At 32.2% G+C, this 15,294-nt stretch overlaps 1 protein-coding gene across 1 annotated transcript in view; it reads left to right on the top strand.

The window, feature by feature from the left end:
• LOC136973062 (ATP-binding cassette sub-family C member 4-like) overlaps nt 1-9,726 on the top strand; it is a 29,978-nt gene extending 20,252 nt beyond the window's left edge. The window contains exons 17-27 of the mRNA XM_067267749.1: nt 562-818; nt 1,083-1,162; nt 1,826-1,976; nt 5,795-6,028; nt 6,096-6,196; nt 6,555-6,752; nt 6,945-7,100; nt 7,316-7,405; nt 8,774-8,946; nt 9,388-9,493; nt 9,553-9,726. Of these exons, the coding sequence (XP_067123850.1) occupies nt 562-818; nt 1,083-1,162; nt 1,826-1,976; nt 5,795-6,028; nt 6,096-6,196; nt 6,555-6,752; nt 6,945-7,100; nt 7,316-7,405; nt 8,774-8,946; nt 9,388-9,493; nt 9,553-9,726 (1,720 nt within the window). The remainder of the gene's footprint in view (nt 1-561; nt 819-1,082; nt 1,163-1,825; nt 1,977-5,794; nt 6,029-6,095; nt 6,197-6,554; nt 6,753-6,944; nt 7,101-7,315; nt 7,406-8,773; nt 8,947-9,387; nt 9,494-9,552) is intronic.
• Nucleotides 9,727-15,294: the final 5,568 nt, after the last annotated feature.

The raw sequence follows: 15,294 nt of genomic DNA, 5'->3' as shown, positions 1-15,294 counted from the left end.
CTCATTTTGTCTCTCGCGGAAATTGAATCGTCACAAAATTTTTATTACAAATGGTCTATACAGGGAACAAGTGGGCTAAGCTGGTGGGGAGAACCACATAATTATGAAATTGGAACATTTTTCCGTCGGATGTTTAAAACATTCTTGATATTTCAATATTACAGAATTAATATGGTAATGTTTTCAATCGGAAGTGAATAATTAGATGCAGAATGAGAAAATGTTAATGTTACCAACGTATTCTATTGAAAGTCTTAAAATAATATCAATGAGAATAATGGGAAAACAGCGGATAATTCAAATATTCATTTCCTATAAGTCAAAATTCGATTTACCACCGTCTTTTCTTTACTTCCGAAATTGGTACTTTAAATTAAATGCGGCGTTAATTTGAAGTACTTCAAATAATAAGAATTTTACGTAGTAGGCTTACATATAATTCTTTCTCGTTAGTATATTGTGAATTGTATACTAGTGAGATCTACATACAAGTTTGACTTTGAGCGTTTGCAAGTGGTGTGATTTGGTGATTAGAAATATTGATAGAGTCGTTGTTTTTAGGATAAAAGACGAAACAGATTATCAGGAAAACTCAACAGGAAGAAATTTTAGTGATTCTAAAGCCGAAGATATCCTGGAAATTCGTCAAAGGAACGTGTACGTTTATTGCGCTCTGATCCTCGCATCCTTCGTTTTTACAGTTATTTCTGTTTCGTTATTCTACGAAATGTCCATCGTTGCATCCATCAACCTCCATAAGAATATGCTCCGTTGCATTATCCGTGTTCCAATATCTTTCTTGGATACGAATCCCATCGGTATGTTAAATTATTTATTGTTTTAATTGTTCGTTTGTAAAATTATGTGAAAATCTAAATCACAGCAGAGATTTTATATCGCCCGCTACAAATTATAAAAGGCACTCATTCTGAATTTGGATAATTACATTTGAATAACTACATAAATTACTTTGAATGTTAAACTTATAAACAAATAAGTAATATCTATTATGTAATAAAAGAGTTAATTTTATATTTATTTTTCTATTTCATTTTTTAATATTTGAAAATCAAATATTATAGGAAAGATATTGAATCGATTTTCGAAGGATATTATGAGCGTGGACGAGATGTTATCCTTTGTGTTTCAAGATGTAACTCGAGTAAGTTAAGCTGTACTCTAATCCTTCGTGATAAAAATATAATTTTTAAGGTAAATATTAAGGTAAACCTATTATGTTATATTATCGTAAATATACCCTATGTAATAACACATTCTTTAGATTAGTTTTAACAAATTATTATATGTTATGATTTTGCATAATATTTAAATTATTAATAAGAATAGTTATGCTGTATTTTTATTTTTCATTTTCATCAAAACCGTATTATCTTTTATTTATAAAAACATTTCTACTAATTAACATTTTCTGCGAATACATATTTAAAATTTCAAAACTTTATAGCTGTAAACAAAAGTTATTGCAACTCTGTTTACACCTAAGAAATTATAAAATTACAGTTGCAGCGGCAAACATTGTGGTTCTGTATTGTGGAAGAAAGAGGAATGCGAAGACTACGTTTTTTATTGAATGTTTCAAAAATATCAGTTTATTCTAATTAGTGTTTCTTTCCAATATGCTTAATGTTCATTTTATAACACATCTGAATAAGCAGTACATTTCAAGCACTTTTATTTGTGGGAAAAGTCGTTTGCAGTAAACAAAATCTTTCTTATTTATACTTAAATAATTTAGGCATTCCTGCGAAAGTATTTTAATAATCTTTAACAATTTTCTATCTTTTAAATAATGCACGTATTTCAGAAATCTGTCAATCTTCTAAGCATGATCGTCATTCAAGCTATCATCAGTCCTTATCTGCTGATATTTTCTTCGTTCATATCAGTCGTATTTTATTTTATATGGACTATCCACAACCGAGTATTAAAAAGCTTAAAACACTTGGAAGGAAAATGTAAGTGTTTCGTATTATTATTCATTTTTAAATAAAAACATCACTTATGTAATAGTTTTATATATTGACAAGGATTTACCACCGGTACTTCTTATCGGTGAAAAGCTAGTTGTTAAATTCGATATACAACAAAACAGAATTTTCACACGTGTCAGGTGTGTTTATGTAATTGTATGCTTAAGAATGTGAGGTGAGATTTTCCCGCCTAGAGAGAGAGAAATTGTGCGCTTCCCTTTGGTGTGTCGGGTCAATACTGACAAGTATGTGTAGCTGTGTGGCTGGTAAGGAACTAGTGTTGTGCTTATTAATTAATTGTCGGTGCCAGAGTGTTGCTCGCTTGTGGAGAAAATAAATTTCAAGTATTTTTTTGTTGTGTTTTAAAGAATTTGTGTAGGCTACTGTGTTTAGAACGGGAACTTTTAAAACATTTTACACTAGTTAAAGTGAAAATTGACATTCCATATTTTTTTAAACTTAATCGTAAATGAGTTAGTTAACATAATCGCTTTGTCCTCTGAGATAACTCCAATTTCTTTGATATCCTTACTACACTTTCCTTACTAAAAATAAGCACTCTCACGTTTGACATTATCAAACTATAAACGTAAAGAAACAGATGTTTCAATTTTAAAAAGAAGATACTGTCAGTAAAATAAAAAAACATTTAATCATCCAGCACAAATTCTTTAATTAATAATATTAAGAATGTTTTCAAACGCATTAAGCGTCCATCACCAGAAGATACTGACGATTTTAAGTCTGGGTTTTAAGAAGGATGAAGATTCACTGAGTCGTAAGCGGATTGCAACTGAATTTTATCTAATCGCGATATTTTATTTGATAACGAGTCAGATCTTAGCATATCTGATGAATAGATTTGGCATGAATTACATTTACAGAATGCATTTGTCATTGAGGATTCGATCCCTTGACTTGACCGCCACGACAGGTGCCTCAGCAACAAGTTAACTATGTATTAGTAGAAGAACTTGTGATTTTATCTGATCTCGTTTTCTGCTCGGTAACTTCATTATGCCAAACAAAAAATGGAGAACTATGTGTTCTAACATATCACTTTACTACTTTTGTACTTACCTATATTGTCTCAACCTATCTACCTCTTAAATGAAACTTTCAAATCAATTTAATTGTAGAATTACATTATACTTAATTGTATAAATAAATATAAATTATAACGTTTAACAAAGATACTTTGCTTCCCTTATTTATCCGTTGTTCGCTCCAGTTGACAGTCCACAGTTTCACAAATACGAAGGCGACCTTTTTTTAGAGCAGTGTTCGGCATCCGGTGTGTCGTAAACTTTTACATATTCTATTAATTTCAAGTTTTATTTATACATTTTTATCACAGTTGCTGTGTTTCTAATGCTTGTATTTCATTCTCTGATCACAGCACTGATGAAATAAGATGATGTTAAAGCAATAAACACATATGTCGTTCCAGTACTCACTTATTCTTTTGGCGTTATACACTGGACTCACACAAATCTTGAGCAACTCCAAATAAAAACATAAACAACACTTACTAAGCATAAACAACATCATCCTAAATCCGCCATAGAAAGATTAATTCTTTCACGTAAAGATGGCCTGATCGACATACCGTAGTTAACTTCCACTACAAACAAATACAGACCCTGCGAGAGTTTTTCTACAAGAAACAAGAAACATCACAGTTACATAAAGCAGTAACTCTAGCATCGACCATTAAACTTACACTTACAACATATGGACACGACACAACATATAAATAGCATAGACACCATTAAGCAATCGTGAGTGAGAAAGGCACTCTACGGTTGACATCCCTATGGCCTGGCCCAGGATTTCGTTGACAAAACTGCGTCAAACAGCTGGTTAGCTCGGGGATGTCTCTTTGGGGAGACGGAAAGATTTATGATTGCCATACAGGATCAGCTCATAAATACTAAAAACTACAGAAAACACATACTCAAAGACACAACACTCACAAACGGCACATGCAGAAAATGTCACATGCCAGAAACCATACACACATCACTTCTGGTTGCGAGCTCTTGGCACAGACAGATTATTTACACAGACATAATCAAGTAGCAAATACATCAAGAGCTTGCAAAGAAACACAAATTAATAGACATGCACGAACCATACTACAAATACATTCAACAGACAGTATTGGAAAACAACACGCACAAGATGTACTGCAACAGAGCCATAATCACAGGTAGAACAATTTAACACAACAGACCAGACATCACAGTTATTGACAAACACAATAAAATGACATACATTATAGACATATCCATTCAAAACACATGCACTGAAAAAATCAGCAAGTACGCAGAATTCGCCCAGGCAATAAGGCATCTATGGAGGATGGATGGGTGCTTATTGTACCTGTCGTTCTCTCCTCTACAGGTGTCATACCACACACGCTAAACGAAAGCTTGGGAACATTATAATTGAATAGAAATACATACATCACAATACAGAAGGCCACTATATTGAATACATGCCATATTGTTAGGAAATTCACGAATCATACACACTGACACACTATTTAATTTTTGTCTTGTTTTGAAGTTACTGTGGTCCGATATAGTACACAGCCATCGGTGTCAACCGAGTATAACTCAAAACCCAACATAATAATAATAATAATAATAGGTTTATGGCATTACGAAATTCTACTAATAGTATCATATCATATGTTTTTGAGGGGAATAACATTTTGGTGTGCTGTGTTGAGTCATGTCGAGTCATAGCTGTGCCGCGAGTAAAAAAAGGTTGCGGAACACTGGTTTAGACTAATGTAGAGAAGTGAAAATTCGGAGTTTGAAAGTATATAGAAAATTCTAGAATGTTATAGATAATTTAGAATTATTTCTATGCTCCGAGAATTTCTGAGAAAGTTTTAATTTTTATGATATTGGTATTTTAATGTTGAGGCTCAAAAACTGTCTGATGATTGTGTTTGAATGAATTTTTGTAAGTTAGTACAATCTGTAAATTAATTTTTTTTTCGAATGAAAATCAATTGTTGTTAATAGGATGTCCTCCTATAATTCTAAAGTTCTCATTATTTTCAACATCGAATTCACCTTACTCTCTTGAAAGTGCACACCTTCTACAAAATGGGTGGAAAGTAACTAGGCATTGAGAAATCGCTAACATTTCCAGATTTCTAATACGGAAACGATAAAGTTATTTGATAAATACTCGTACAGTATTAAATGAAAATAAAAAAGCATACCTCAGGAATCGATATAGGCACTGGTGCCATACACCAACTTCCTCAGGCGAACTGGGTATCGTGATATGAATGGACGGACATTTCTCTAGTGATTAGCTTCGAATGACAATTTTTGATTGTTCCCGGACAGATTGTCGCCATCTCTGCACAGCAACCGCTGATTTCCACACCTCATCGAGTGAAGCAATCTTCGCTCGCTCCTGAACAGATATGCAGTTGGCCTTCTTCCATGCCACTGCGCGTGCGACCTTTCACCGTCTATAACAGCGATAGAGAAATTAAAATTTCCATCAATGGTAGGACATACGAATAAAGTTTATTATGATTGCCAAATCGTTACGAAACTTATAGCGATGAATTTCATGCCTAGTTACTTTTTACCCATCTTTTATATTGAAATATAGTTTCAAATAATGTATGTTAACAATATTGAATAGGTCAGTATATTAATTTTTAACAAATTATTTTAATTATAATAGTTATATTCCATATAATATAATTATTATTCTGGTATAGTACCATTAAATCGATGAAAAATTTGTAAAATAAACTGTTTTATCAGCAAGAAGCCCGGTATTTTCTCACCTGAGTTCATCGCTTTACGGAATAACAACTATCAGAGCTTTCAAGGTGGAAAACAACTTCAAAAATGTATTTAACAATTGCCAAGATAAGCACACCGCCACGTGGTTCCTTTACGTGGCCTTAAATGGATGGATTGCCGTTTGGGGTCATCTAATTTGTTTCGTAAATCTCGTAATTATTGTTGTTATATTGAACGTCGTCTTGACCTCAGGTAGATCACGTATATTTTTTAATTTTATTAAAATCTACTTGGATGTGATTATTTTTCCTTTTTATAGACAATGCGGGAAGTATGGTGGGACTAGCATTAACTTATGCGACGTTGATATTAATGAGTTATCCGTGGCTGATTAGACAAGCTTCCGAATTGGATTATCAAGTAGGTTTTATCGTGATGCTGTGGAATTTATAAATAATAGTCAATACCTGATAATGAACCCAAAACTCGACTTATATCTTTAGAATCTAATAAGATTTATTCCGAAAACATCAAACAAATGAGGTCATTGGTGCATTTTCCAATGATTATTTTAACGAGTTTGCTTCTCTTCAAACGTGTCATAGTAGTATTCAGAGGAGCACAAAGAGCGGGTGTATTCAAATCTTGCAGCTCTAAAGCGTTTTCCGAATCTGTAGTATTGATAACTTATTGTTTACATTGTATACAGTTCAGAGATAGAAAATATTATCTGTGACAAACTTCAAATTTACTGTTTTATTTATTAAATTGTCTTTAGATGAACTCCGTTTCACGCATATTGAATTACAGTAAATTAAAATCGGAAGCGGCGTACGAATCTCCTCCCGAGAAACAATTACCTGCGGAGTGGCCCGACAAAGGAGAAATCGATTTCGATGACGTTTCCTTGCAATATACCAAGGACAAAAACACGGTTTTAAATAACCTAACATTCCACGTTAACCCGGGAGAAAAAGTAAGATGTTTATAGAATTGTATGTAGTGTTCTGAGCATAAATAAATTGTTGTATATACTTTACAAAGAACAATATTAATCACACTACACCTTGCACACTTTCCAGCACTAATGTGTGATTAGTGTATTTGTTTCCAGTTTTTCTACAAGTGCTTACAAGGAACATTTAATTTATGATTGTTTTCATTCCAGATAGGAATTGTTGGACGGACGGGAGCGGGTAAAAGTTCCTTAACAGCGTGCTTATTCCGTATGACAGAACCCACGGGAAAAATCACCATCGACGGAATTGTAACTAAAGATATTGGTCTTAGGGATCTACGAAGCAAAATCTCCATAATTCCTCAAGTCAGTATTAAATTTTGTCAAATTATTATTTCGTTAATTATTACTTCGTCTTTCGTGTGGGCGAAACTACGCGAGCCTCGTCACCACGTCATCAGCACCGCGAAACGTCACACTAGCGTTCAACTGTAACCTAACTAAAATATGAATTCAAGCTAATTGATACTTTTTCAAAACTTCTGGTGTTAAAACAATGACACACGTATTATTATTTTTAGGATCCAGTATTATTTACCGGTCCACTACGCAGAAACATCGATCCTTTTAATGAATATTCGGAAAAGATGTTGTGGCAAGTGATGGAAGACGTAGGTTTCAATTTACAGAAGGTTGATCGCGTACCATAATGCCGGGTTACATATTACCCATAGTTCCAGTTGTAGGAAGTAGAATAAAAGCAACTGCCCACGTGGTGCACGATATTCTGAGTTTTACTTTCGATAAGTAAGGTTCATCTATCGCAAATATGCCACCTAAAATTTCAGACTTTTGGGCAGGTTATGTGACTACTCTTTCCAAAGCAAAATATTTGCAAACTTAAATTATTAAACGTGGTCTTTACGTTTCACGATATGGGATACAGTCAGTTCTCAAAAGAAATGATTCGCAGGAGCCAGGACCGTCGTCAAGTGTTTCAATTCGGCTAGAAAAAGGAACGCCCCAAACCGCACACTGGAGGTGATAGCAAAAGTGCGACGACTGATCAGTGGTTCAAATCCAAAAACCCAACGAAGGGCCCAGAGTGTTGGAATAGTCCAGTCCACAGTTCATGCCATCATTCACAAGAATTTGAAACTGGAGAAACGCCATAAAGATCGAGTTCACAAGCTGCTGTCTCGTCACATCCAAGAACGAAAGACCGACTGCCGAAAACTGTATGAAAAGTATCTTTTGGTAAACAAGTGGCAGTTTGTAGTCACGCTAGATGAAGCATGGATGCACTGTACGTGAACAATTGTAACAAATCGCGGGCAATTTACTACAGACCATCAGATGGGAGCCCATACCAAAAATGGTTTAAGGAATGTGGCGAAAGTTTTCCGTCAGGCTTTATGGTCATTGCGGTTTATTGTTATCGTGGTAAACTAAATATCAAAACAGTTGAAAAAAACGTTAAAATTAATTCGACGTACTACCAGACTGACGTTCTGGAACCTCTATACCATGAAGAGATCCCTACTTTGCACGGAAATGACCAAACAAATGTATGGGTGCATCAAGACAAAGATTCCAGTCATACCTTCAAATCGACCCGAGATTTCATCCGTGTATCGGAACAGGAAACGGGAATCCACACCATTCCTTTCGATGACATTCCCGTGAAGTCACCCGACGCGACTCCAGTGGACTACTGTGCATTTGGGTCTATGAAACGAGCTCTGGGAAGCTGTCGTCCAAAAACAATGGCAGGCTTATGAAAGCCTGTAAGGCGGAATAGGACCGTTTGGACATGAATGTTCTTCAAAGAAATCTTCTACAGTGGAAACTTCGATGTAGGGCTATAGTTTCACAACATGGCCATCACATCGAGCATAATCAAAACTGGCGCCATAGCATTTAGGTTACTTTATAGGTCTCTTAATTCGGCATTATGTAACGCGATCAACCCTCCGTATTATATATTTTTTTATGTAAATCTTAAAATTTAATATATTTACGCAATGGTATATATATAGGTACAGTTAAAAGAAGTTATTGGAAAATTACCCGGCGGATTGGATACAAATTTAACGGAAGGAGGTCGCAATTTCAGTGTTGGTCAAAAACAATTGATATGTCTCTCCAGGGCAGTTCTACGTAAGAACAAAATTCTTGTAATGGACGAAGCATCCTCGAATATTGATAACGTGTAAGTTAATAATTGTTTGTATTTAAAATTCATTTGTTTTATTTTTCATAGTATAGACAATTTATATAAATGTATAAACAGCATATAGAAAGAAAATTTCCGCTGTACTTATAATAGACGACGTCATTAAGAACCCCACATATTTGGTTACGAGAAGTAAGATAAGGATTCGTAAATAGTGACGTCGGGGTGACGTCTTTCTCAGTAACTACTGTATTTACTTAAGAACCGTTTAAATTTGTTACGCTTAGAAATTACAAATATACCTTGTTTCCCATTATTATTCAATGACTAGACATCTCAATTCACAGAAATAATGTCAGACCTCGTGATACGTCGCTGGTTGTATTAAAAGCACGGAAGTGCACGTCCCCCTATAATTGCAGGTTCCCCAACAATACAATAAGAAGATACTATGACCCAATCATTTTATATTTTTAGGACCGATTCGTTAATACAGAAAATCATACGAGAGAAATTTCTGACTTGTACAGTATTAACTGTAGCTCATAGACCGAATACGGTTATCGACTCGGATAGAATAATGGTAAGTTTTTCTATAAATACTGAAATATAATATTCATTATAATAATTACGATTCTGCAGGTTTTAGATACGGGAAGAATTCAAGAATTCGACCATCCATACGTGCTGTTGAAAAACACAAACGGGGCTTTTTATAATCTGGTGAAAAATACGGGAAGAATGGGCATGAAAGAATTGTACAGAATTGCTAAAAGCAATTATTTTAAAAGGAATTCTTCTAGAACTGAATTATGAAATATATTATTATTTTATAATTTTTTACGTTTTTTTACGAGAGTGGTTTATCAAGGAGTTGAAATAATTTCATAAATAGTAATCAACGTGTCTTAATCAAACACAGTTGATACCCTAATCTGGCAGTTTGGTACGTGTAATTGTATGAAATTCTCATTGTAATATCGTGTAAGAAAGACACTTTATTTGTTTTGTTTTTGTGTAAAAATTAAGGAATAAAACAGCGAGTTTTATAAATTCTTGTTAAAAGTACTGCACAAATTAAGTTATCGCTTTATTAACTATTTTATTACGTTCACATTTATGTAAAAGGTTCTGAAATTCGGATATCTTGTATTTGTTGCGTGTGAGGTTAGTTGGTCGTGTGTTATCGAAGCCAGAGGCTCTCCTAATATTTTTAATCTAAAGTACAGAATTGGGAATCTCACCCGTATGGTTTGGGTGCGATGCCAATCGGATTTAAGGAAAATATGCATACTTTTACTGAAATATTTTATTATGAACTTAATTAAATTTATTAATTTTAGAACCCTACCGAATACAAAAGTAGGGAAATTTGTGTCAATAGAAGAAAAAACGTCCGAACAAAACGTATTTCTTCCAGCTGCAAAAACTAAGCAAGTTATCCAAAATGAAAAAAGTGTTGTTTATTAGTGTTTACAATTTTTCAAGTAAAATTCGTCCTCCCCCTCAAAATTAAGCTTTTGCCATTTTATAATAATTAAAAATATAAAATATTTTTAATATCAAAATCTCATAACAGATGGCGCCACACATATTATTAAACGCGATTTCAATTTAAAAATAGTTTTTTTTAACAGCCAGGAAAGTTAAGCAACTCGTTCTTGAATTTTTTTCTTAATTCATTTCAGAAATATTTTATGTCTTTACTCTTTTTTATTACAGTGGGATATTTGAAATAAACTTAAAGTATTAGATGGATTCAAGGGCAGATTTAAGAGGTGCGCAAAATGCAGATCAGCTCTTGTCAATGTATTCCCGTGTTGCTTAAAAATGAAAATAATCACGTTAACACGGAAACATAAGAAGCCGTTAAAATTAAATATTCAGTTTTATAGGAGATAATGACGTTCCTTATATTTTAATATAATGAATATTTATATTTTCAAATGCCAAGTGATAAATAATGGTGATTATTATAGACAGTCCTGAAAACAGATTTACGTTTATAGTATAGGCAGGTAGCTTATATAGTACTGTACTTTAATTTACATAATAATTTAAAATTTGTTAAATAAATAAAAAATTGTAGTAGGTTATATTAATATTTATAGATTATTGTAAACACAAGAAATATAAGTAGGCCTAAAAAGAATGCTTATTTTGCCTGATAAACCATTCGTTTTAATTCATCTTTAGTAACACGAGATAAACATCTATATATTCTCTTTTATATCGTATGAAAATTTTCAATCATATTAAATTTTAAAAATTTTATTTTTTCAATATACATCTATTGGATAAATTTTACTTAATTGATTTTTAGTTAACTTAAGAGTCCGATTAAATTTATCAAATATTTTTAACTCTCAACAACGTAAAATCCAAATCTTTAATTAATGAAAAAATCCTTCGAGCCATTTCATGGCATTGGAACTGGAAGTGCACGTATTTTGCATTAGAAATTTTTTTTGTTATTATTAAATATTATCAAATGGCGACCCAACAAATTACTACTCGATCGACAATTGTAATCCAATAAAACAGTTCCCGTAATGAAGTTTCGAGGTGCAACCAATCGGCTTGTTCGGTTAAATGATTTGTTGCACGTTTATTGGCTTAGAGAAAGAGTAGGCGGTTATCGTAATGTAAGCAGCCAATAACCGGTTCTACCATTGACTGAAAGAAATTCTCATTTATTCAATAATTATCAAACACTATTTATTTCCTCGATTAAAGAGAGCAAGGAATTCATGATTTGAGCATAATTCGAAAGCAGATGTACAGATTTAAGCTCACTACACCATTATTTCGTTTCAACGTTTATATCAAGTGCAGTAAGCCAGTTTGACTTAGTGCGAATCATTTTCGCTATCGTAGATTTGACTAAAATATAATTAAAAAGACAAATTTATATAATGGACATTCTATCAAACAGAATGACATAAAAAAAACTTATTATTCTGACGTATAAAATAAAAAATAATATATAAATGAAAGTAAATTTATAAATTTAAAATGTTTTCAAAATTTATTTATTTCTCTAATGTACATAACTTACTCGACAGATGGCGGCTGTAATCTGTCGTCTTATCCGTCTCAACCAAAATCTATAAACAATGACACAATACCCCTATGGAGCCGCCATTTTAAATCCGCAATTCCAAGGTCACAGTATAGATTTCGTTCTATCTACGTGCTGTAAACTGCACGTACCACACAACTGGAGTCCGAGCCACATAATTTCTTTTATAATTTCAAATACAGTATTTTTTCATTTAGAGGTTACTCTGACACGCAATTAAAGGCTTTTACAAAGTAGGTTCAAAAATAAAAAGCTGTCAATGGTTCGTATAATAAAATACGAGGATAAAAATATTTAGTTTTAAATACAAAATTAAAGAAGGAATTTGGAAATATTTCTTAAAGCAGAAATTTATTTAGTTTATATTATATTCACATGTACTTTTACATTATTACACAAACTGGAAACAGGAGCTGAGATTAAACATTTTTATAAATTAAAATTAGATGAAGAGGAAAAAAAACCATTCTCACAAACTTTACATATTATGTAAATTAAACCTTCAAAAATACTTGCAAGAGATAATAACGTCCTTTATTTAGGAACTTTCTTATGCATATAAACTAAATTTATATATTTTTACAGAGAATTAAATAAGTAGGGCCTATATTTATAAAAATTTATTAAACAGTAGGCAATACCAACAAATAGAAATATCAACTTCAACTTTATTTATTGTTTATTTTATAATAAAATGATTATTAAGAAACAGTTGTTCATTCGAATGTACAATTTGCACAATACAATGTTACATTACTATCAATTATTATGAAATATAATTTAAATTTTAAATTTTGTAGTGTGTTTTTACTCCATAAACAATACATTATAACATTCATTCTGTTGAATAAATCTTTATTCTAATGTTTCTGTTATTCTGTTTAATAAGTTACATAATACAACCTGTCAGAAGACTAAAACTTTACCGCAAACAGTCTGATCTCAGTACCATGTTCTAATGTCGTAATTTAAACAGGGTTAATTTTAATGATGCATACTGCAAACATTTTATAGTATATGTTAAATATTAAAGCAGTTTATATACTGAATTTTTGTTTTCATTTAACATTATAAAATATTTAAAAGAAATCTGTATTAGTAACCTGGTACCGTGTTTTCCAATTTCATTAAAACTGTTACTTCAGAAAATGCAACACGTTCACACTGAAAGACATATACGCAATAAATAGCATTATTGTTTCAAAATATGAATTTATAAAAGCAGTAATGATTATAAAATATGCACTAAATTTCAGTCGAAGTTTTCTTATTGAATATATTCGAGCAATCTCGTATGGCTGATTGTTCCCGATAAAGGAAAACATCAACTGGAAGAGGAAAATAATTTTCTGTAGTTTTCTAAGCAAGTAATCATTTATTATACGTAATATTACAAATTTCACGCAACAGAAATCTTCACAATAATTAATAAATATTAATAATAATTTAAATAATATAAATAAGACGTTTAAGAAAAATAAACGATTAGTAAATATTTATAACGATAATATCACGCGGTTCTTGTGATAAATATATATTTTTTTAAAATCTGAAAAAGAAATGTTTAATGTCCTAAAAACATTTGTTAAACCAAAGCTGCACTTATTCGGAGGTAATTCTCTTTCTCTTAATGTTTTTCTTCTTAATTGCAGACGGGGTGGAGGATTTGGAACATCAAAAAGGGTCGGAATTGCATTCCATTTCAATAATTTTCTTCCATCCACTCTTTAAATTCAAATTGTGACTTCTCAACATGTATCAAAAAATTTTAGTTACATTACATCACAAAAGTTATTTTAAACACTTCGTAAATTTATATTTTTAACATTATTTTATCCACTACCTCGAATTGTCAGTTGGTTTCCATTTATCTCTTCTCTGATATTGATGCAATTTAGCTGTCGTAGATTTGTCAGCGGCAAAACGAAACAATCTTACATCTTTGGTGTCGAATTTTTACAGTTCGGTGCTGAACATCAACCATTTTAAAATATATATATAAAGAAATTCAACTAATTGAGATCGAAAGAAACAATCAGCCACGCTCTAGAAACATCGTACACATAATTTAAAGGGATCCAAAATGGCGACTGCCGCCATTCATCACGGTATCGTGTCTAGACCTTATGTTTATAGACCTTGGTTTCAACGCCATGCAACACGTAATTATTAGTTGCAATCTCTTTTCTACAGAACAAATCGATTAACGATCATTCTTCAAATAACTTATTATTTTTGGTTAATTCGATAGAAACGAACTGTATGTGACTGTTGCCTAATTTAAATATCTTAAACACGCGAGATAATAGTTTTAATTTACAAACACTTACTGACATTTAACGAACGACAAGTCGTAAATCAGCAGCCGAAATATTAGGATTAGAGTTAATTAATATAGGCCTACTGTATTAATATCAAAGAGCCATAATTTAAACTTTGAAAAAATGCGGATTGTCGTATTATATTATATCATTTTACATAAAATATAATGGTAAAATAATATTTTAAACTTTTTAAGTTTAAATATTATTTTACCATTATATTTAGGAAATTAATTGACGTTAACGTGCAATTATGCAAACATGGAAGGTGGTATCCATTGATAAGAATTCAAGTGCATCGAGGCTTTCTCATTGAGCTCTTTGTCTCTCAATTGAAAGATTTTTATGAAACGTGAGCAATCCTGAAGAAATACAGGCATTTAGAGCAGAGAAAGGTATTTTATAACTACTCACGTAACATTTAATTTTAGTTCCTATGCTGTTCCTATCAAAAAGTTTTTCCGGTTACGTCACGATTCTGTTTGTGATGCGAACAATGCACCCCGTGATCTATTGTTTATCCAATAAGGATTTCGAGATAACATCGTCCAATTAGAAGAGTGGTCTAAAGTTTTATTTATAATAAATAAAAAATGCAAGAACAGAATTTCTCGCGGAGGTAAATTACAAATCCGGAAGTAGAATCGAACAAAGAGAACCCAGTTTCGAGTTAGGGTTATGTTATGCAATTTCAATATTTAGAGAATACTTCTTATAATCAAATTTATTAGTTTTACTAACCTACGTGTTTAGCAGGTAATTTGATTGGCAAATAAGTAACTTGTACTGTTTTAAAAGCGCTTGCCAGCCAATTTTGCCTTTCAGAATAAGATTGTTACCTTCAGGTGCAGAGAGTCTTAAATATGAGTTTCATTAAATGTTACATTAAAATCCGTTTTTCCTATTTTCAGGTAGCAACAGTATACCACTCTGTGTATGATGTGGAAAGGAAGCGTGGTCTCATGCTTACGGAGCTTACGC

Source organism: Centruroides vittatus, unplaced genomic scaffold (genome assembly GCF_030686945.1).
Source record: "Centruroides vittatus isolate TY-2023 unplaced genomic scaffold, ASM3068694v2 contig_3078, whole genome shotgun sequence".
NCBI classification, from domain to species: domain Eukaryota; kingdom Metazoa; phylum Arthropoda; class Arachnida; order Scorpiones; family Buthidae; genus Centruroides; species Centruroides vittatus.
This window is presented reverse-complemented; position numbering and strand designations above follow the sequence as displayed.